At 43.7% G+C, this 23071-nt stretch overlaps 1 protein-coding gene across 3 annotated transcripts in view; it reads right to left on the minus strand.

Annotated features, from left to right (window-relative positions):
• Axin1 (axin 1) overlaps positions 1-23071 on the minus strand; it is a 74760-nt gene that overhangs the window by 14740 nt on the left and 36949 nt on the right. For all 3 annotated transcript variants that reach the window (XM_029554855.1, XM_017802648.2, XM_008850813.3), the window contains exons 3-4: positions 9986-10126; positions 3352-3448 (exon numbers count right to left, since the gene is read on the minus strand). In XM_029554855.1, coding sequence (XP_029410715.1) covers positions 3352-3448; positions 9986-10126 — 238 coding nt within the window. The remainder of the gene's footprint in view (positions 1-3351; positions 3449-9985; positions 10127-23071) is intronic.

A 23071-nucleotide genomic window follows, 5' to 3' on the forward strand; every position in this document is an offset into this window, starting at 1 on the left:
AAAGTGTTAATGAAATATCAACACAGAACTAACAGCTCTAATAACATTTAGTAGTACTTAATGGTATTTGACACTGCTGAACAGTGCTTAATTCCTGCCCCAGGGGAGAGCTGGGTGCATCTGATCTGTCTCATTTCCTTCTAAGGTCTTTACACATGACTGGATTTTTTTCCACACCAGCTACTACCTTTTCCCACAGTTAGTGTGAGTGGTTTATTTCCATATAATTTTTTTTTGATGAACATTACATTAGGAACTTGACATTTTTTCCATTTTTATAAATATTTTATTTATTATTTTTATTTTATATGAGTGTATTGCCTGCATGTGTCTAAGTGCTCCCGTGTCATGCAATGCCTAGAAGGAGTTGAATTCCCTGGAACTGGAGTTATGGACAATTGTTAGTCATCATGTGAGTACTGGGAATTGAACCCAGGTCTTCTGGAAGAGCAGTGCTCTTAACTGCTCCGCCATCTCTCCAGCCCTGTGTCACATCTTTTTCTTTTTAAAAATATTTATTTAATGTGTAGAAGTGTTTTATCTTTGTGTATGTAAGTACAACACATATGCAATGCCCATACAGGACAGAAGATGGCATCAGATCCACTGGAACTGCAGTTACAGATGGCTGTGAGCTACCACGTGGATACTGAGTACTGAACCTCTGTCCCTGGAAGAGCAGTAAGATGACTTCTGGGTCATCTTTATAGCCCCTGTGGCACATTATTAAGCAACCGCTCTCCCTCTGGTCTCTAATCCTGTCTATGCCACATTCTGGGCCTGTGTCTAACTCATCAGTGTGCTCAGTGTGCTCTAATACTGTTTAACTCATCTATTCAATTACAGTTTTATTTTCAGACAAACACAAACTTACACTGAAAACAGAATTACAAGGACAAAACAAAGGACATCTTTCCTGAAACTTCTAAGTATTATCTGTTTAATGTCCCATCATCCTGACCTTGTTTTCCTTTCCTACATATGAGGAACCCCAACCCCAGGAACAAGAAACTGTGAAGCCCCCACTAACCCAGACTGCAGGTATTTCACAGGCCTCAGTTCCCTTGACATTAAGGATCCTGTGCTTCTGCAAACGTGAGGCCAGTTACTGTGCAGCAGTAACTCACCTTGGGATGTGACCTTGTGATCATTCCAGGCAGTGAATGGCCACAGAAGTCGTATTTATCATATACTCACATGGACAGCTGTGTCTACCCCTTCCCAACTGGGCACCTGTCATGAACTCAAGGAGGGCTTCTATGCTGCAATGCAGGGTATTAGGAAGAACCCTTTGGGATCTTGGGGACTCTTGCTACTATCACATCAGTACATGCCAGGATCTGAATTTAACATTCAGGTGGCTGCTGTGCTAGACATAAAGTACCATGACCACAGGATGTGTCCCCATCACTCTTGTGGCATTTCCTCAGATAGAGGACAGCAAGGTGTTTAGGTTCCTCTTTCATGTTCTCACCCCAGTACTGGTCTGAGTTTAGATATGTACTGAGCACCTCTGAGCTCCTGCTATTCTTAAGCACAGAGAAGACAATGAAGAGGCCAAGAAAGGAGCACATCACCTGTCTAGACCATTCCACAGGCCTCAGTTGTGAGCATAGCATGCCCTGGATCACCTTCAGCACATGCAAACACACACTTGTACAAAAAGGCAAACACATGGGCATACACAGGCAGACACATGCATGTACACAACACACATACAGACACACCGACCCAGAACTTTCCACACATAGTCCACATATCAATGACTTTTTGGGTGTGTATGTGTTTGTGTTTTTTTACATGTGCATGTTTGTTTTACAGATAAGCATGTGTGTCGAGGCCAGAGGTCAATGTCAAGTGTCTTCTCAATCGCTCTTCACCTTAATTACTTTTTAAGATTTTTTTTTAAAAAAACTTTTATTTTTACTTTATGTATGAGTATTTTACTTGTATGTATGTACATGTAACCATGTGTATGAATGTACTGCCTGCATGTATGTGAGTGCACCTGTGTCGTACAATGCTGCGGAGGTCAAAAGAGGGTTTTTCCAGCCCCTGACAATCCTTTCTTAGAGGTAAGACTAAACATTTTTCAACCACAAATATCACTTTTCATAATTTGGGAATTGAAGGTTTAGTCAAAAAGCTAAAAGATGGGGCTAGAGAAATGGCTCAGTGGTTAAGAACCTTGTTATTCTTCCAGAGGACCTGGATTTGGGTCCCAACACCCCATGGCAGTACACAACTGTCTGTAACTCCAGGTCCAGGGGATTAGACATCCTCTTCTGGTTTCTGTGGGCACTGCACATACATGGTACAAGCACATACACATAAAATAAAAATGTTTTTTAAAAAAAGAAAGCTGGGGCTGGAGAGATGGCTCAGCGGTTAAGAGCACTGACTACTCTTGCAGAGGACTGGGGTTTGATTCCCAGCACCCACAAGGTGGCTACGAACCGTCCTTAACTCCAATTCCAGGGGAATCTGAAGCCCTCTTCTGACCTCCATGGCATTGCATGACACAGGTGCACTTACATACATGCAGGCAATACACTCATGCACAAAATAAAAATAATAAATAAAATATTTAAAAAAAAAGAAAGCTAAGACACAACTAAGAAATGCTGATGAGTGTGCGATGCTTCTGAGCACCCCATCCTTCTTGCATAGGCACTGTGAACAACATGCAGAGACAGCCATGGGTGAAAGGCACTGTCATAAGCTCCCCATCCTCTCCTAGAAGCCTTTTTGCTCAAAATGTCAGAAGAAGGAATTGCTCTGTTTGTCACCAGGGAAACTGCAGGTGGAGACAGCTATGCATACTCGCTCAAACATGCAACCAGCAAAGCCTTAGGTTCCAGACTCAGGAAGAGCTGTTGTTATTACTCAAGAGGCAAAGCTGAGATAGCTTCTGAACCCAGATAGTCACATGGCAACACCCATTGCTCAGGCACAAAAAAGTCAATTCCTTAAATTTCATCTTGAACAACAGTGTGCATTCTGACCACACTCTGGGGCCAGGTGCCTGTGCAATGACCAGGACAGGTCCCAAGTTGGAATCCATCAGCTCAGAACTAGTCTTCTGGGGAAGGGTGCTGCATGAAGGATACTTCCTATTACTAACACAGCAAACTCTCTAGGAACTGGGTGCTACCCTAGACTGTCTTTGCACTGGGCATAGTTATCTCTCACCACATCACTCGGATCACCTTCTATACTCAGAAGTAAGCTGTTTTTGCAGGAAGTCTGCCAAGTGCTTCTCCCACTGATTGGTGCCATGGTGGCCAACTCTGTGTAGGGGACCTGTAGAAGGGAGGGCAAGGCACTACTGCTGAGTAGGGTGGTACTTACAGGAATGTGAGGTAGAGGTACCCGCCCATTGACTTGGACACTCTCTTGCATTTCCCTTCGGTGCTGTTTACGGATCCTGTATGGGGGGATTCCATCCCTGTGTAGACAAAGGGGGTGCACATTACCTCAAGCAGGAAACAGAGTACAGCAGAACATCATGCTGTTTCCAGCTCATGGTCACTCTTGATGGTGCCAGCATCTGTGTTGTATCACCCCATTTGTATGCACACATGGGACAGTATGTGCATATAAAGGCACAGACAACTGCATGAGGCACAGACAACTGCATGGGACACATACAATTTCATATTTGATAGCAAAGCCCAGGAGTTCAGTCATGGACTATTCTTCTAGCTACTATTTATTAAGCATTTCAACAAAGATCATCTATGTCTACTTTATGTACTCCTAGATCTACAAGGTTTGAAGGTCTAATAGCTAAGAATGATTTTTTTTTAATTTTTTTATTTTTTGGTCTTTTTGAGACAGGGTCTCCCTGTAGTCCCAGCTGTCCTGGAACTCACTATGTAAACCAGGCTGGCCTTGAACTCACAGAGATCTGCCTGCCTCTGCCTCCCAAGTGCGTAAAGGCATGCGCCACTACGCCCGGCTGAAAGTACCATCTTTCTTTGGTAGCTATAAATCCAAAGACTAAGATCATTAAAGGTAAGGCTCTTACTATCAAGATAGATGCTAGATCCAACACCTAGAAAACTGCCCAGCCCCCATTCCACTGTTCTGAAAGCTGCTCTGGGAAGCACGGCAGCAGCTGGAACCATTAATGAAAAGATTTCCTCAGTAGTCCAGAAGACAAAGGTTAACTAATCAAAGTTCTGAGTCCCCCTGCTGCACTAGTTACATGAAAACAGGTGGGCGGGGTACTGCAGTCTCCATGCTGAGTGGCATAAGTTTTTAAACCATCTTGCTAATCAAAGAGCTTGGTCTCTCATCTCCATAGAGCAGTTTAAAAGGTGTGTATCTATGTATCCTGCCCTCTCAAGGAGACTGGAAGGCACCAAAGACAGGAGAACCTCACCAGTGCTGCTCTAACTTGGCAGCAGGACAAGACAAAGCCACAGCCACAACTACAGCTACAGGCAGGTTGGTGTGACTGGGCAAGAGTGCAATCCTACAGTATTCTTCCTTTTACAAGTATATCTAGGGCATAAAGGATGGAGGAATAAAAATTTAAAATTCACACAACTTGGCTGTGCAGACCCTCAGGGTCAGTAGGTGGCCTACAACCAACAGTTAAAACCTGTTTCTTCTAGCCAGGTGTGGTGGCGCATGCCTTTGATCCCAGCACTTGGGAGGCAGAGGCAGGCAGATTTCTGTGAGCTCAAGGCCAGCCTGGTCTACATAGTGAGTTTCAGGATAGCTGGGGCTACAGGGAGACCCTGTTCCAAAAAGACCAAAAAAAAAAAAAACCGTTTCTTCTATATATAGACATAGCACTTTAAAACTGCCCAGTCTCTGGGGTTTAGGCTTGTCTTCAGTATCATATCCAAGGATGGATGACAAAGCAGGAAGCACCTTGCTGAATAGTTTTGTGATCCAACTGTAACCTCACTGTGAGAAACTTGTGAGCTGCCCCAGTAGAAATGATGAGCTACTGGCTAGTTTTCATAGTACTGGAAAGTCTACACATGCTACCAGAAGAGAAAAGTAATCATCAATCTTACCCAGTTGTGACTCCAGCAAGCTATATTAACAACTGGCCTAGCAAGATATGAGCAGTGGTGTAATAGTGGCACAAACGTCACGAGAGTAACCAAATGCTTTCTGCCTGGATTTAAGGCCTGACTCACAAGATGAAACCCATACCTGGCACCATTATCAGGTCAAGAACCTGTGGCTTAGACTTAGAACCTGACCTTAGATAGGTCAGAGACTCTAGGGGAAATCTTACAGTTATTCTGCTAAATCCTAATGACTTACAGATGTACTCATAAATGAGTATACCTCTCAACTTTATCAGTGAAACTTCTTTTAGCAGTAGATGACAATTAATACAGTGATCCCAACTGGACTGGTCAATGTGCAGAAAAATAAGAGTGCAGAATGCTTAGCCCTAAATGGGACATCTGTATCATACCTTTCCTCCCAAGGTTCAGGAATTATTGAAAAAGAGGAGACAAAAAAGATTTTAAGAGGGGCTAGAGAGCTGGCTTAGAGGTTAGGAGCACTGGCTACTCTTGCAGAGAACCTGGCACCCACATGGTGGCCAACAACTGTCACTGACATTTTTCTGACCTCTTTGGGCATTGCACAACACGGATGCACCTACCTACATGCAGGGAATACACATAAAATAAAAATGAAATAAAGTATTTTAAAAAAAGATTGTAAGAGCCAAAGGCAGTGAATGGCTACAACAAAACTACTTTCTGGACACAACAGAGCAGATGCACATATGTACTCACAATGGCTATGACAGCATGCATAATATCTATACAAGTTGAAACCAGAAAATCCCCAGCATGGAGGGGGAAGGTGGCGGAAGGTGACTGAGGAACTATTGGCAACTGATAGTTGCTGGGAGAGAAGCCAGTTTTCTTTAAGGATGAGACCTCTGGTCCAGGAGACAGACTCATACCCAAGAGTATATGAGCAACACAAATTAGATTCCATGGACTTTAATGAAAAGAAAAAATTTCTGTTTTTCTTTTTTTTCAAGCACTGGGGTTGGAACTCAAAGTCTTATGTATACTAGACAAGCATATACCCTCAACACTTCTGCTTATTGTACTGTAGGCATTCTGAAAATGTTTTTTCTTCTTTTTCTTCCTTTTTTTTGTCTTTTTGAGACAGGGTCTCCCTGTAGCCCCATCTGACCTGGAACTCACTATGTAGACCAGGCTGGCCTTGAACTCACAGAGATCTGCCTGCCTCTGCCTCCCAAATGCTGGGATTTAAATAAATGATATATGATATGTACCATTTTACTTTTATCCTCTGATGTATATTCAAATATAGGTTGCAACTTTAGATTCCAAAACAAATTTTTTTTTTGGTCTTTTTGAGACAGGATCTCCCTGTAGCCCCAGCTGACCTGGAATTTACTATGTAGACCAGGCTGACCTCAAACTCACAGATCCACCTACCTCTGCCTCCCAAGTGCTAAGATTAAAGGCGTGTGCCACCACACCAGGCTTTAGATTCCAAATTCTTAAACCCCCAAGAAAAATCAAGATGAACAGAGTATCAAGAAAAAAAATGACTATACTTGGGAGCTGTGGACACAGCTCAGTTGGCAGAGTGCTTGCCTAGCATACATGAAACCATGAGTTCCATCCCCAGCAGCATGGTGGTGCATGCCTCTAACCTCAGCACTCAGAAGGTAGAAACCAGAGAATTGAAGGTCATCTTTACCTACCTTAGGAGTTCAAGGCCAGCCTTGGTTATATGAGCAACCCTATCTCTCCCCTAAAACAAAAATGAAAATAGTCTATAGTTCAAAAAAAGTATTGCTGAAAATGTCAACATTTTATCTGAAGATTCAAAATTAAAGGAGAATGAAGTAAGAAGTAGTACACATTATCACAGAACTTGAAGAGACAGACACCCATCCTGGTGTTGCCACCACATAGTTAATATAGGGAGAAAATGAAGCCAGCTCTGTATGTGCCAGGTGGAATTCATTATACTAGGTTCTGAGTGGCAGAAGATATGTGCCCTGTACTTTTGAAAGTCAAATGTTGGAAGAATGGTTAAGGGCAGGCAGATGAAAAGAACAAACCATAAAAATGGTAAAGGGGGGCCCATCCTTTAAAAACACATTCACAGGGCCTGGAGTTAAGAGCATTTACTACTCTTGCAGAGCTCCTGGGTTCAATTCCTAGTACCCACAATGGTAGCTTACAATGTTCCATAACTCCAGTTCTAGGGGATCAGATGCCCTCCTCTGGTCTCCTTGAGCAATGCACACACATGGCAGGCAAAACACTCAGATGCCTAAATTAAAAATAAATCTTAAAATAAAATGAAACATAGTCACAAAAAAGCAGTTAAAATCTACCAATGGGTCAGATGTATGTGATAGCATACACCTCTGTACTGGTACTCAGGAGGCAGAGGAAGGTGGATTTCTGTGAAATCAAAGCCAGCCTGGTCTATATAGTAAGATCCAGGCCAGCTTTTGTCTCAAAAAAATTTTTTTTTACTTAAAAAAGAGTAAGGTGAAAGGCCAGTGAGACAGTTTGGTGGGTAGAAGTCCTTCAGTGTAGGCCTAATAACCTAAGTTTGATCCCCAGATCAGACATGGGAGCAAGGAGAAAAAAGTCCCCTCAGCTGTCCTCTGACCCCCATTTGCATGCTATGGCACAGACAAAACATGTATACATTCTCTCTCTCTCTCTCTCTCTCTCTCTCTCTCTCTCTCTCTCACACACACACACACACACTCCCTCACAATAAATTTTAAATTTTTTAAAAATAAGGGCTGGAGCCAGGTGTGGTGGTGCACGCCTTTAATCCCAGCACTTGGGAGGCAGAGGCAGGCGGATCCCTGTGAGTTCAAGGCACCAGCCTGGTCTACATAGTGAGTTCCAGGACAGCTAGGCTACAAGGGAGACCCTGTCTCAAAAAGACAAAAAATAAAATAAAAAGGGGGGGCGGTGCTGGAGAGATGGCTCAGTGGTTAAGAATACTAGCTGTTCTTGCAGAAGACCCAAGTTTGAATACCAGCACCCATATGGCAGCTAACTCTAGTTCCAGAGGAACTGACAGCCTCTTCTGTCCCCTGAGGGTATTGCACAACATGGTACACTTACATACATGCAACACATGCATACACATAAAATAAAAATAATAAATAAAAAAGGGGCTGGAGAGATGGCTCAGTGGTTAAGAGCACTGACTGTTCTTGCAGAGGACCCGGGTTTGATTCCCAGAACCCACATGGCAGCTGTGAACCATCCTTAACTCTAGTTCCAGGGGAATCTGAAGCCCTCTTCTGACCTCTGCAGCACTGCATGACACGAGTGCACTTACATGCAAGCAATACACTCATACACATTAAAAAAAAAAAAGAAAGAAAACAATAGAAGAGACTCAACATTGACCTCTGGCTTCCACATGCACACACACACAGGCCCACCAGTAAGGAGTGTCTTTCTCTTTCTACTTTTACTTATTTACTCATTCATTTATTTCTTTAATGTGTATTGATATATTGCCTGCATGTAGGTAAGTGCACCCATGTCATGCAATGCCCATGGAGGTCAGAAGGAGCTGTCAGATCCCCTGGGACTGGAGTTATGGACAGTTGTTAGCTGACCTGTGGGTGCTGGGATTCGAATCTGGGTCTTCTGCAAGAACAACCAGTGTTCTTAACAGCTGAGCCATCTCTCCAGCCCCTCTTTCTACTTATTTAAACCAATCCAATTTTCCAACTTTTCACACAAAGAGACAAACCTGTTAGGTGGAATTACTGAGCTGGGTCAGGATTCTTGTCCAGAGAACCCTGTGTAGTCATGAATTAAGGGATATCTAATGGCAGTTGGTATACTTACTCCTGATTACTGTTAATGATCAAAGGCTTACTCCAATGCTAAGATGGTACTGGAGGAAGGCCCAGACATGCTGGAGATTCAGTCCATCCATGACCAAGTCAGGACCCCAAACAATCTGACCAGGTTCGATGATCAGCACAACAAAATTATTTTCAACAATTATTTGATGTGTACTTGGTCTTGAAAAGGCCACCAGTAGGAAGTGCTTCACAGGATAGGTTCATTCCTACAAGGGGGTTCTGGGAATATGACCACACCAACTGTTACCATATACTATCAGGGAAGTGGAGGCTCACACTTGACTCCACAGCTTGTTCCCTAAACCTTCAGGGAACTGGTCTTAGTACAGAAGACCTGGACTGGCCTGCCTCTCCAGCTCCCCAGGATTGCTCACAACACACAAAAAGGGCCAGGACAGAACACCATTGGGGCGGGGGGGTGCAGCCTGGTGGATTTTTCTGCCCTAACATTGGGAGAGGCTGCTCCCCATCTGGCTGTTCCTTGTGCCTACCTTCATATTGAAACCCTAGGCTTTATAGCTAGGAGAAAATGAACCTCAAGCTTCTTGGAGAGCAGCTCTAACCTCAAGCCCTCTTCTCTCAAAAGGTCCTGAAAGCTTTGGCCTCAGAGAAGAAGCTACTGCAAACTTCAATTCTAGCTTGGATTGTTTCAGAGTCTTAAAATTTGTTTTTGTGGTGCTACAGATTGAACCCAGGGCCTCCACTGAGCTACACCCTGGCCCTTCAGCTGTTTTTGTCTCTTTTTTTTTGTTTTTTTAAGACATGGTCTCACTATATAGCTCAGAACTCAGAGATCCATCTGCCTCTGCCTCTGGGTTAGGTTTTAAAGGACACCGCTCACAGGGTCCTTTTTTTAAAGGGTTTTTGTTTTGTTCTGAGACAGAGTCTCACTATGTAGCCCAGGCTAATCTGTAACTCATGGCAATCTTCCTGCCTCAGCCTCCCAAGTTCTAGGATTATAAGTGTGTGCTTCCACAGCCAGCTACTTGTCTGTTCTTTAGGCGCACTCACGTCAAGCTCTAAAGATATCAGAAGACAAGGCTCAGTCAACGGGATCAGCTCAGAGCACTGAAGTATGCAGTCAGCAAGCACACAACTTACACACTACTGTCTGTGAGAGATAGAGTGTCAGCATCACTGGACAGGCTCTGCTGTTCACTGTCATTGGCGCTGGTGGCTGGGGCCAGGGCATAGCCAGAGTTGACATAGTAGGGGTTAATGGGCTCCCTCCACGATCCATACCTGTGAACAAGAAAGGCACATGAGTGGCAGCAGGGAAGTATCCTGTTTTAATCAACACTGTCAAGAATTATCTGGATAACTGTGCCTGAGTGCAATTTAGAGAAAAAGACAGCAGAAAAGTCCTTGCCCCTTCTCCCATTCCATCTCTCTCAATTTTTTTTGGTGGGGGGAGTAGCACTATGTATCCTTCCAGATGTTTCCTCTGCTTTTTAAAAAATATTTTATTTACTCTTTTTATTTTATGTGTATGAGTGTATTGTTTGCATGTAGGTTGGTGCATCCATGTTGTGCAGTACCTGCACAAATCAGAAGAAAGTGTCAGATCCCCTGAAATACCAGTTAGCCACCATGAGGGTGCTGGAAATTGAACTCTGCAAGAGTAGCCAGTGCTCTTAACACCCGAGAAATCTCTCTAGCCCCTCCTTTGCTTTTTGAAAGGCATTTAAGAGCATATACATAGAGTATCATTTGGCTAACAGACATCTTTCTCCTGAAGAACACAAGTAGAGAAGTATCCATTATCCTTGTTACTGGCTACAAAGTAACTCACTTCTGGCCCAATGGAAAATGCATTTCTGAAGCAGTCAGCCAGAACCACCAGGACTCCAGCTCACGTCCTTATACTTGAGGACCCATGCTACCCTATGGACAACACACACAGATAGGATCTGACACTGGGTAGGCATAGGGAGGTGGGTTAAGGTATGCAGTACTAGGAGGAACAGGTCCACTTGCTGCCTTATGATTGGTTAGAAAACAAGACTCTTAATTGACATTTTCTCTAAGGGTACTTTGGGTATGTGACATTTGTTTTCCTCTTCATCTGTTCATAGCATTTGGCCCTTGCCTACTGGGTAATTTTAAGCTTCGTAGTTATTTACAAGTTTAAAAAATTTCTACTATTAATCTGTTTATAAATATGTAAAATATTTTCGCTCTAAATTTTTTTTTAATTGCTTAAGTTGATTTTAGCCATACAAAAAGTTTTTCATTTCTACGAAATCAGAATTTCCAGTTTTCCTTTAGAGCTTTTTGGAGTCACTGAACTACAACCAGTCTTCCTCCTATGGCCTCTTGAACACACGATCCTCAGTCTCCTGAGTAGTTGAGATTAAAGGCGTGTACTACTCCACCTGGCCCTTTATGACTTTTTTGTATTGTGCACAGGCAGGCAGGCCTTCCTCATTCTAGGTCATAAACATATTCTACTATTCTTTAAATCCATTAAATTTTTGAGCTGGAGAGGTGGCTCAGCAGTTAAGAGCACTAGCTGCTCTTGTGGAGAACCTGGGTTCAGTTCTCCACATATATATTGCAGTTCACAACTGCCTGTAATTCCAGTCCCTGGGGATTCAATGCCCTCTTCTGACATCCAAGGCATCTGTATGCATGTGGTACACATACAGACATGCAGGCACACACACATTCACATAAATAAACTTTTAAAAAATTGTCTTAAACCAGCCGGGCGTGGTGGCGCATGCCTTTAATCCCAGCACTTGGGAGGCAGAGGCAGGTGGATCTTTGTGAGTTCAAGGCCAGCCTGGTCTACATAGTGAGTTCCAGGACAGCTGGGGCTACAAGGAGACCCTGTCTCAAAAAAAAACAAAACAAAACCAAAAAAAACAACAACAAAAAAAATTGTCTTAAATCCATTAAATTTGTAAGTTCTGTTTTGGGGTTTTTTTTTGGGGGGGGGTCTTTTTGAGACAGGGTCTCCCTATAGCCCCAGCTGTCCTGGAACTCACTATGTAGATCAGGCTGGCCTTGAATTCACAGAGATCCACCTGCCTCTGCCTCCCAAGAGTGCTGGGATTAAAGGTGTGCACCACCATACCTGGGTGGAAGTTCTGTTTTTTTAAAGCAGGGATTTGGCTCTGGCTGACCTCAAACTACTTGCAGGGATCATCTTGCCTCTGCTCTTCCCAAGTGCTAGGCCTACAGGCATTATCTATCATACCTAGCTTCCAATAATTTTTTTGTTTTAAGACAGGGTCTCACTACATTACCCATGCTAGCCTCAAATTCAAATTCCTTCTGACTCAGCCTCTCAAATGCTGGATTAACTACACGTGCTACCACCCAGGCTTCCACTAACATTTTTTTAGTGTTTCTGTTTTCACACATGGGTACATGTGTGTATAGGCTAGAGGTCAACCTTGGGGTTTTTCTTCTGCAGCTATCCATCTTCTTTTTGTTTGGACAGGGTCTCTCCTTGGGACTTGGGGCTTGATTTGGCTAGGCTAGATAACCAGTGAGTTCCAGAATCCTTCTCTCTCCACCTCCCCAGTGCTGAGATTAAGAACAGCGGTAAGAACACTGGCTGTTCTTGCAGAAGACCCAGGTTCAAATCCCAGCACCCACACGGCAGCTAACAACTGCCTGTAACTCCAGTTCCAGGGGCTTCGATAGCCTCTTCTGTTGTCCTCGGGCACTGCACAACACGGGTGCACTTACCTACATGCAGGCAATACACACATACACATAAAATAAAAAAATAAAATATTTTTTAAAACCCCAAATATGTACAACCACACCCAGCTTTTTATATGGGTGCTGAGAATCAAACAACACAACAAGCATTTTACTGACTGAGCTCTCTCCCTAGCCCCCAATAATTAAAAAAAAAATTTTTATCGTTACCTGAATTGCAATATATGCAATAGTACACGTAAAATCTAAGTGATTCCCTGGCACCACAGTGGATAGTCAGTTGTTAGCACTAAACACTTCATAATTAGTCATTTAAATTCTACCCTTGGCCATACCCTAACTCACTCTCAACATAGTTGAGACTGTGCAATCTGGACTCTACATTGTTGAGCTGAGGGACGACCCTATAAGCAGCTGCACATCTGTTGGCTCTCCAGCCAGCTTTCTTCTCTAAAGATGGCCTTCAATAGCTCTACTCATTCCATCTGAAGTCAATAAACTGAGAAATAACAAGGATGGAGTCATTTGAGTTCACTTATTTGAACCCTAGACCTAAGTCAGAGCCCCTTCCTACTGAGTAGTGAACCATGGGTTTTGCTGACTGCCAGGCACTCTGTATTATACCACTGGAGCAGAAGGGAAACCCAGTTAAGTTTCAAGGTGGTAAGTTTTCTTTTGGACATCCATATGCAAGGTGAACAGAGCCTTCTAGAAGGTCTACCAACTGTGCAAGGCCCTTCAACAAGATGAGACTGGCTGGGTGTTTTGGAATCTCAAACTATCATCCTCTAAGATATATGGGCTGTGAGTTGGACCAGACAGCATTTGGCCTTGGAACACATAGCCTGACCTCAGCCTCTGTACCTCAGAAGACCCAGCATCTGAGGCCTCAACAGGAAAGTGACTTTTTGTAAGAAGAGTAAATCACAACACTCCTCCCATTCTTGTAGTACAAGGATATACAGGGAAGCCACAGTGGCAGGGAAGTGAGGCCATTTGTCAATCTCGCTGCTGAAGGTGAACAGGAACCCATGGATCATAATGGAAAATTTACTCAGCAAGAAGTCTCTCCTGATGCCAATTGGAGTTTCAGTCAAAGAGCATTCTTATCACACAATGCCCTATGTAATTTGTGCTGGCACTAATGGGTTATGGCTGGGCAAGGAAAGTCAGAGCATAGCAGGCTCATGCTGGGGTACTCGTACCACACCAAGAGGCTGACAAGTTGCTTGAGAAACCAGTTCTTGGAAACAGTGCTATGTATCTGCCAATGTGTCTGGATCAGCCCCCAGTACACGCATTGTGATTGTTGGTCAATTTACAACCTCAGGGTCTTTGCTGAAATGTCTGGAAATATTGTTTTCAAAGCACTGTTATCTTTCAACACAGAAGTCAATTACTTCCTGTCAACCACCGTTGTCACTAACATAACCACAGAAGTAAAATTCAGATCTCTAATACTGAATCTTTTTTTTTTTGGTGGTCTTTTTGAGACAGGGTCTCCTTGTAGCCACAGCTAGCCTGGATTCACTATGGAGATCAAGCTGGCCTCAAACTCAGAGAAATCTGCCTGCCTCTGGCTGGAGAGTGCTGGGATTAAAGGCATGTGCCAACCACGCCCAGTAACTAAATCATTCTTAAATTTGGCTGTAACTATTAAGACTACTGGGGCTGGGACTAGAAAGATGATTCAGCCATTAAGAGCACTGGCTGCTCTTGCAGAGGACTTGGGTTCAATTCCCAGCACCCACATGGCAGCTAACAATCATTCTAACTCCAAGTCCAGATGATCCAACATCCTCTTCTAGCAGACACGGTGCATTTACATACCATGCAGGCAAAACATTCATATATATAAAATAAAAATAGATAAATGCAAATTTTTAAAAACAGTATTAAGCTGTAGGGTAGAAGCCAGGAGGAGGTTGAGATAAGAGATCACTACAAGCTGAGGCCTGTGTGGTCTACAAAAAGAGTTCCAGGCCAGCCAGAACTACTCAGTGAGATGCTAGCTAAAAAAAGAAAGAAAAAAACTTTAACTGCTAAATTTTTTTTTTGTTGTTTTTTGAGACAGGGTCTTATGTAGCACAGGCTGACCTGGAACTCCCTATGTAGACAAAGCTGGCCAAGAACTCAGAGACCCATCTGCCTCTGCCTGCCAAGTGCTAAGAATAAGTCACCATACCCAGCAAACTTGTTAATTTTCTATAAACACTGACTGGGTCAAATAAAATAGTGATAGACTACATGTCCCACCTCTACCCTTCAGGCTATCAACACTGCCTCACACAGTAATAGTCATAGGCGGTGGCCCAGCACAATAAGAGAACCCCTTGAGCACACTCGCCTGCCTCCCTCCCCACCTCATAGACCTATGCACACACAACCACACCTCCCTTTTCACTCCACAGCATGGTGCACACCATCCCTGTTTTCCTTTCCTCTCCATAGTCCTAAGTGTGCCTTTCAAATGTATGGTAACTCTGTGTTGCATATAATCCAGTGTAGAACAAACTCCACTATGTACACAATCCCTAAAGTCAAAAGAGGAGGCAAGAAAAAGACAACTAAGATTAGAGAAAACAAAAGAAGGAAGAAAGGGGACTGCAGAGATGGCTCAGCAGTTAAAAGCACTTACTGCTCTTGCAGAGGACCAGGGTTTAATTCTCAGCACCCACATGGCAGCTAACAACCGTCTTTAACTCCAGTTCCAGGGGATCTGACACTTTCTGACCTCGATGTACAATACATGATACAAGTATATTTACATACATGTAAGCAATACACTTCTACACACATAAAATAAAAATAGTAAAAATAAAATTAAAAAAAAAGTGTATAGCTGCCTGGTGTGGTGGCATACGCCTTTAATCCTAGTACTCTGGAGGCAGAGGCAGGTGGATCTTTGTGAGTTCAAGGCCAGCCTGGTCTACATAGCAAGTTCAAGCCAGCTGGGGCTACAGGGAAACCCTGTTTCAAAAAGACAAATAAATAAGTAAACAAAGAAACAAATGTACAGCTACAGAAGAAAAACACTGGAGCTTGATCTTTGGCCTCTACATGCACAAAAAGATACACCCCTGCCTCCAAAGAACTTTCATTTACCCTAAAAATACTTGACAAATTCATTTACTCATTGTCAATACACTGCAAAATTGACTTACAGTTTTTAAAAATATTTATTATTTTCATTTTACATACATGAGTGTACTGCCTGCATGTATGTAAGTACACCGGTGTCATGCAATGCCCATGGATATCAGAAAAGAGAGACAAGATTTCCCTGGAACTGGAGTTACGGATGGTTGTTGTGGGTGCTAGGAACTGAACCTGGGTCCTCTGCAAGAGCAGCCAGTGCTTTTTAACCACCAAACTATCTCTCCAGCCCTGACTTACAGATCTTACCCAATAATTCCAACTAAAACTACCAAACAAAGGGCTGGAGAGATGGCTCAGCAGTTAAGAACACTGGCTGTTCTTATGGAAGACCGGGGTTTGAATTCTAGCACCCACATGGCAGCTAAAAACTGTCTTAACTCCAGTTCCAGGGGATCCAACAGCCTCTTCTGTCCTCCGAGAGCATTGCACAACATGGGTACATTTACCTACATGCAGGCAATACTCATACACATAAAATAAAATAAGCACAATATTAAAAAAAAAAAACTACCACAACAATTGCTGTGGGATAAGAAGTTAACACCAATAATGTAACATAGAAGGAGATAAAGTTTAAATTATAAAGTTGTGACTTAAAGAGTACCAAAACATAGCCAGGCGTGGTGGCACACGTTTTTAATTCCAGCACTCGGGAGGCAGAGGCAGGCGGATCTCTGTGAATTCAAGGCCAGCCTGGTCTACATAGTGAGTTCCAGGACAGCTGAAGCTACAGGAGACCCTGTCTGAAAAGGACCAAAAAAAAAAAAAAAAAGAGTACCAAAATATACACAGTTACCAGTGAGGTAACTTAGGTAAAGGAGCTTGTTGCATATGCTTAATGACCTGAGTTTGAGTACAATCTCCATAACCCACATGAAGACAGGAGAGAACCAACTACACAAAGTTGTTCTCTGACCTCTTCACAGGCTCTGTGGCCTACAGACACCTAACACCACCCACTCACACAGAGATACATTTTTAACCCCCATGCACGCAGATACATTTTTTAAGTAAAATTACAGATTTAGAGTGGTCCCATATAAAATATTACAAAGTTGTGCTGCAATATTAATTCAAAATTTAGAACTTCCAACCCTTCCAGCACATCCTTTAATGGACAAGCAGGGCTGTGATGTGGGGGCTTAGAAGACACTTGAAATACTGTTTTTGTTGTTGTTGTTGGTTTTGGTTTGGAGACAAGGTTTCACTATGCTGCCTAGGCTGTCCTAAAACTTGCAACAATCCTTCTGCCTCTGCCTCCCAAGAACTGGATTAAAGGTATGCAATACCAGGCCCAGTTTGAAGGATTGTATTTTTTTATTCTTTCTTTGTCCTTCCAAGTGTTAAAGGTGATTACTTGACTCTGCCTCAGTCTCCTAAAAAAGCAACCTAAAACTCACAGGGAGCAATTGAGGCTTTCTGATCAGGGCTGCTCCCTGATGTTAGCCAAAGGCTCTTAGCCCGCACTGTAGACAAGACCCCCTATCTATACATCTTTCTAATGCAAAAACCTGGTGCAACGATCAGTTAATTGCTCTTAGAGCAGTCGCTGGATCTCTTAAATTTGCGGGCAGGCTTGCACTGTGGACTACGTGGAATCACCTGGGGTTTTGATCCCAGGCATGTTCCCTTAGAAATCAGCATTTCACCCCACTTTCCTTTTCTCTTAAACAACACCCCTAGAAACAAAAATCCCCAAAGTTCTAAGGGATCTTTATATAAGCCTTAAAGTCAACTTCTAAAATAAACTTCCCTAATCTGTTTTGTTATCTTGCCCCTGGGGTGCTCAAGCCCAAGCTAAACCAGTTAGGTGAGAATTTAAATTAACTATCCCCTGCGGAGCACTTAAAAATTCAAGGTGGCTTGGGCAACTCCCTGATATTGGCCGAAAGCCCCCTGCCCTCTTTCCGGACCCCAACAGCCCGACTGGGTGTAGGCAGTAACCTTTACAACTATCATAAAAATCTGGTAACGCAGCAACCAGTTTTAAAAGTCACAAGGATGGTTGCCAGTCCCTTAAATCTGCGGCTAGGCTTGTGTTCGTCAGAACGTATCAATCCCCTGGTGGCAGGCTGCCCCAGGAACATTGAACGCCACTGACCACACTTCTTTTCTATAATGGGTAATTCAGCATCACGCCAAAAAAACCTCCAAATTCACTCCCTTAGAGCCCTACTTAAATCAAGAGGACTTAAGATTTCCCAAAAGGAAGGGTCAAAATTTTGGAATGAAGTATTTCAATTCATACCCTGGATGCTGTTGGCAGACATCTCCAACCCAGAGGTCTGGACCCATGTTGCCTATCTGGCTCATAAAAAAGAAATCCAAGAAAGACACCATTTGCCCCTTTCCTTCCTTCCTGTAAATGAAAAAAATCCTGAAGATAGCCCAATAACAGATTCAACAGCTCCAAAAATAAAAATTGACCAAGTCAGACAAAACCCACCCATCAACAAAAATAACCTTTACCCCCCTCTTCCCCCCTATGAATTCTCATGGACTGATTTAACAAACCCAGATGTTAAAAGCCAGACTTCAAAAACTCCCGAAGATCCCCAGATAAATCCCCCTCCCCCTTCACCTCTGCCAGCACCACCTGTGGCACCACACCCCACAGCCATTGAACAGCTCTGCAATCTCAGGGATAATGGGAGTTGTTGCCCCCAGAATCTCCAGACACAATGGCCTCAGGACCCAAAAACCACATCGGTAGAAGCTTTTCCCATTAACCTACAAATAACAAGGCAACGTCCACTGGCTTGGTACCCACTCCCGGCAGCAGACTTAAAAGAGCTGCGCCATCCCAACAAGCGGCCAGAGTTGTATTGGCTCCAGTTTGGTGTGGTGGGTGATAACTAACCCGAGAGGTGTCTTGAGCACCTCTGCCAGTAGTCCTAACCTGCACTCTGCCTCAGTTGTATCCTGCCAGGCTGACCTTGTGCCCAAAACATGTAAGAGCCAAGAGCCAAAAAATGTGCTCTCCAGTGCTGACTCCTACCTACCCTGGTACCTGGAGGCAAATCCACCTGAACACAGGTACAACACTCTAGATTGAACAGATGACTATGGATTGAAGGAGATGGTCTGTTTGTCAGGACACCCAATCTTGAGTCCCTAGCCATCTAACTCCCAGAGACCCACCTCTAACAGGAGGAATTTCACACATAATTGTTGGCTCCAGGTGACAGCCTTCAGTATTCAAAAGACTGAAGACATGTCTTAGCACCGTGGAGAAGCCAGCCTTGATGTCAGCTAGAGAGCAGGCAGATGGACTGACCATGCCCCACTACCTACAGGCCGTTGTATCCAGCCCTTTTCCCTGAGCTGCATTATTTAGATGTAATCATTTAGGTACTACCTCCTGTCTGAGCCTAGATCCACACTTAACTTTGGTAAGAGACATCCTCAGCTGCATTACCACCCTTAATACCAATCTGCATCTTGTTCCAGAAACAGTGAACAGCATGCATGAAATGCACACTCAGAAACAATGAGCCTCCCCTTCTGGGTTCAGCACCACTGATCCCACAGAGTCCTCTCTTAGATGCAGTGACAGAAGCCTACCCTACTGATACTCATCAAGGACTCAGCCAGGCTCTGACCCAACCATAACAAAAACAAACACCCAGCCTCAGTTCCTACACCCAGGGCCCCACATGGATGAAAACAACTGACACACAAGGAACAACAGAAATGACAGTGTATCACCAATGTCTAGACACAGTCTACTCGCTGATGACAGCATGCCATCAATGCTCAGATGTAGGCTATTCACAAACAAAAGCATGCTGTTAGCTGGGTGTGATGGCACACGCCTTAATCCCAGCATCAGGAGGCAGAAAGGTGATCTCTGTGAGTTTGAGGCCAGGCTGGTCTACATTTCAGGTTTTAGGCCAGCCACAGATATGTAACTGACACTCTGTCTCAAAAAAATAAAAAATAAAAAATAAAATAAATAAATAAATAAATAAATAAATAAATAAAGCATACTGTTGATATTCTGATGCTGTCCACCCATGGATGACAACATGCCATCCATGTTCTGATACATACCTACTCCTGGATGGCAGTGAGCTTTCCATATTATAATGTGTGCCGGTCGCTCAAGATCACCAGAACAACTCAGGTGCACCTTTTAGCCCATATTCTCTGTGGAATTCATTTGTCTCATCCCCTTCAGCCATGACCTGTCCTATTGCCATTGTTTCATTTTGTTTTTTTTACATGTTCTAGAACTCTACAAAAATGGAGTCATGCAGGAGCTATACCACTGTGGTTTGGCTTCTTTTACTTGCCACTCAACTGAGGTTCTTCTGTGCTGCCACAGCATCCACTCTCCTGTGATGTGATTCTCCATGGCTTGCTACTCCAGCAGCCTGATGGCAGTCATTTGAAAGAGCTTGCTTTTTACAGTCACAGCTCACACACCATGTGTGGTACTTCACAGCTAACAAGGTCTACTCTGACACCACAAAGAACAGTGCCCCTCCACTACCACCTTCTCGTTTTTGCCCATGAGAGTATAGGTCTTAAAACAAGCCTGGGCCAAAGGGTCCCAGTCCAGAGCTCTTTTCTACCATCCTCAGGGACCATCACCAACTGAATAAAAGGTACCACTGAAACCCAGAGAGACACCACTAGCTCTTGGAACACTCTACCCAGTGAGCCTGTGTTACTTTTGCCTGCCCAGTCCTGAAAAGAAAGAGAAATAAGGGACTAGTGTCCTCAAGTAACTCCTCTTCTAAGAGTTATATCTTCTCATACTAGGAGGCTTCAGAACTACAAAAGAACCAGTGAAGACTGTACCAGAGGGGTGAAGGTGAACCTTTCCTCACTCTAAATTACCATCTGTACAAGATGCAAAACACTGACCCATTGACAAGATCTTCTGGGTGCATCCTTGTAACACATATCTACTGTTACTTAAGTAACAAACACCTCACCTCTGCACCTAAGGATAAAACAGCATCCTGTGAAACACAATCCACAAAAGCCACCATCAATCAGTGTCACAATCTCTCTCTTTTTTTTTTTTCTTTTTGAAACAGGGTCTCCCTATAGCCCCAGCTGTCCTGGAACTCACTATGTAGACCAGGCTGGCCTTGAACTCACAGAGATCCACCTGCCTCTGCCTCCCAAGTGCTGGGACCACAGGTGTGTGCCACCACACCTGGCTCACAATCTCTTCTTTATCTCCTCTATGTAAAGTCAGGAATTAGGCCTCTACTTCCTGAAAAACCACAGATGCCAGCATCTTTTACCAATACCCTGTCAATCAGATGGTGGAACCCTCAAGGGGAGGCGCAGGTGACCTCAGAAGAGTGAGTGGCCTGCTACTCACTGTGGATCCATTTTGCAGCTTCTTACAGAGCAGGGAACTTCCCAACTGAAGCTCTGTGAACCCCCTGGGATAGGAAGACATGAAAAGCTAAGAGAATGGCTCATCAGGCGGCAAGGGTTGGAGCTTATAGTCACCTGTGCCTAGGTTAGCTACATGGCTTCCCCTTCCCCCTGCAGGCATTCTGCTTATTCTTATGATCTGCTAGAGTGCCCACACACTCTGAAATGCATAACACATCAATACTCTTTATAGTCTAAATCAAACAGTGGGGGAGGGGGCAGCTGCAAGGGGGGCTCACGCTCCCCATACTCTGCAGGTGTGTAGCAGCTGGGATAGTGTCATCACACTTGTCCCCCAGAAGCTGACTTGAAGAATCTTGGTCAAGTTTTCTGTCACCACCACTAACTAGTTACTGACTGGGTAAGCCACCATTTCCTCCCTTGTGAAATAGAAATGATAATGGCAGATTTTCTACAGGATTTTTTAGTATCTCAGCAAACAGTATTCACAGTACTTGGGAAAGGGTTCAGCACACAATACTGAAGACCCTTAATATAGGTCAGGAACTACAATGTCTCTGACCCAGTATCCCACATAGTTGGAAGGAAGACAGGGTTAGGATGGTCACAGGTCAGTTAAATTAACATATATATGTAAGCAATTTAGGATTCTGAAGTTGAACAACAATTGCCAAGCCCAAGTACTGGTGATTCCACTATGGCTCCACAGAAGAGAAGATGAGCAAGGGCCACATCCGGTATCATGCCCTCTTTTGCACATTCCAGTGCTATTCAGTTAGTAGACAGGCAAGATGGCTCAGCAGGTAAAGATACTTACTGCCAAGCCTGAAAATCTGAGTTTAATCCCCAGTCACACATGGTACAAGGAAAGAAGTGACTCCTGCAAGTTGTCCTCTAAATCTACATGTGGGTCACAGCATGCAGTCATAGGCACACAAATAAATAAATGGGGCTTTTTTATGTGTATGAGTGTATTGTCTGCATGTATGTGAGTACATCCATGTCATGCAATGCTGTGGGGGTCAGAAGAGGGCTTCAGATTCCCCTGGAACTGGAGTTAAGGACAGTTTGTAGCCGCTATGTGGGTGCTAGGAATCAAGCCTGGGTCCTTTGCAAGAGCAGTCAGTGCTCTTAACCTCTGAGCCATCTCTCCAGCCCCAATAAATGTAATTTTTTAATAAAAGAGTAACAGGTAGTGGGTAACAGGATTTCAATCACAATGTTGAAGAAAAAATTAGACTATGTATGTGCCAAGAAAAATCCACAGGGATCTAAGCCATGCATTACTGTCTCCAGGCAGTGGGAAGATACCCAACTGTTTACCTATGCTTTCTCTTTTTTGCAGCAAACCTATCTCTTCCATGGCTTTAGTAACAATGAAAAAAACTATGGACTAATGTATATGAAGAGAAATTTGAAATGACAAAGCTCTGCACAGGCCTCATATGGGACTTGCTGGTCAAGGGTCAAAAATGATGAGTTTAGTCAGGTGTGTAGTTCCAGCACTGGGGAGGCAGAGGCAGGCAGATCTCTGTGAGTTCAAGGCCAGCCTGGTCTACACAGTGAGTTCCAGGACAGTTGGAGGCTACAGGGTGATACTGTCTCAAAAAAAAAAAAAAAAGGTGTGTTCAGGAGCTGGAGAGACGGCTCAGTGGTTGAGAGTACTGGCTACTTTTACAGAGGACCTGGGTTTTGATTTCCAAAACCCTACATGGTGGCTGACAACAGCCTATAACTCCAGTTCCAGGCAATCTGACACCCTACTCTAGCCTCCATGGTACTATATGACACGGGTGCACTTATATACATGCAGGCAAAACACTCATACACATAAAATAAAATAATGAGTATCTTTCAAAATAAATAAATAAAATAAATAAATTTTTTTTAAGGTAGTAAGTACCTGGGGCTGAGATGGCTCATCAGTTAAGAGTACTGGCTGCTCTTGCAGAGGACCTGGGTTTGATTCCCAGCACCCACATGGTGGCCAAC

The sequence above is a fragment of the Nannospalax galili genome, unplaced genomic scaffold, assembly GCF_000622305.1.
Source record: "Nannospalax galili isolate Female #2095 unplaced genomic scaffold, S.galili_v1.0 scaffold104, whole genome shotgun sequence".
In the NCBI taxonomy this organism is placed as follows: domain Eukaryota; kingdom Metazoa; phylum Chordata; class Mammalia; order Rodentia; family Spalacidae; genus Nannospalax; species Nannospalax galili.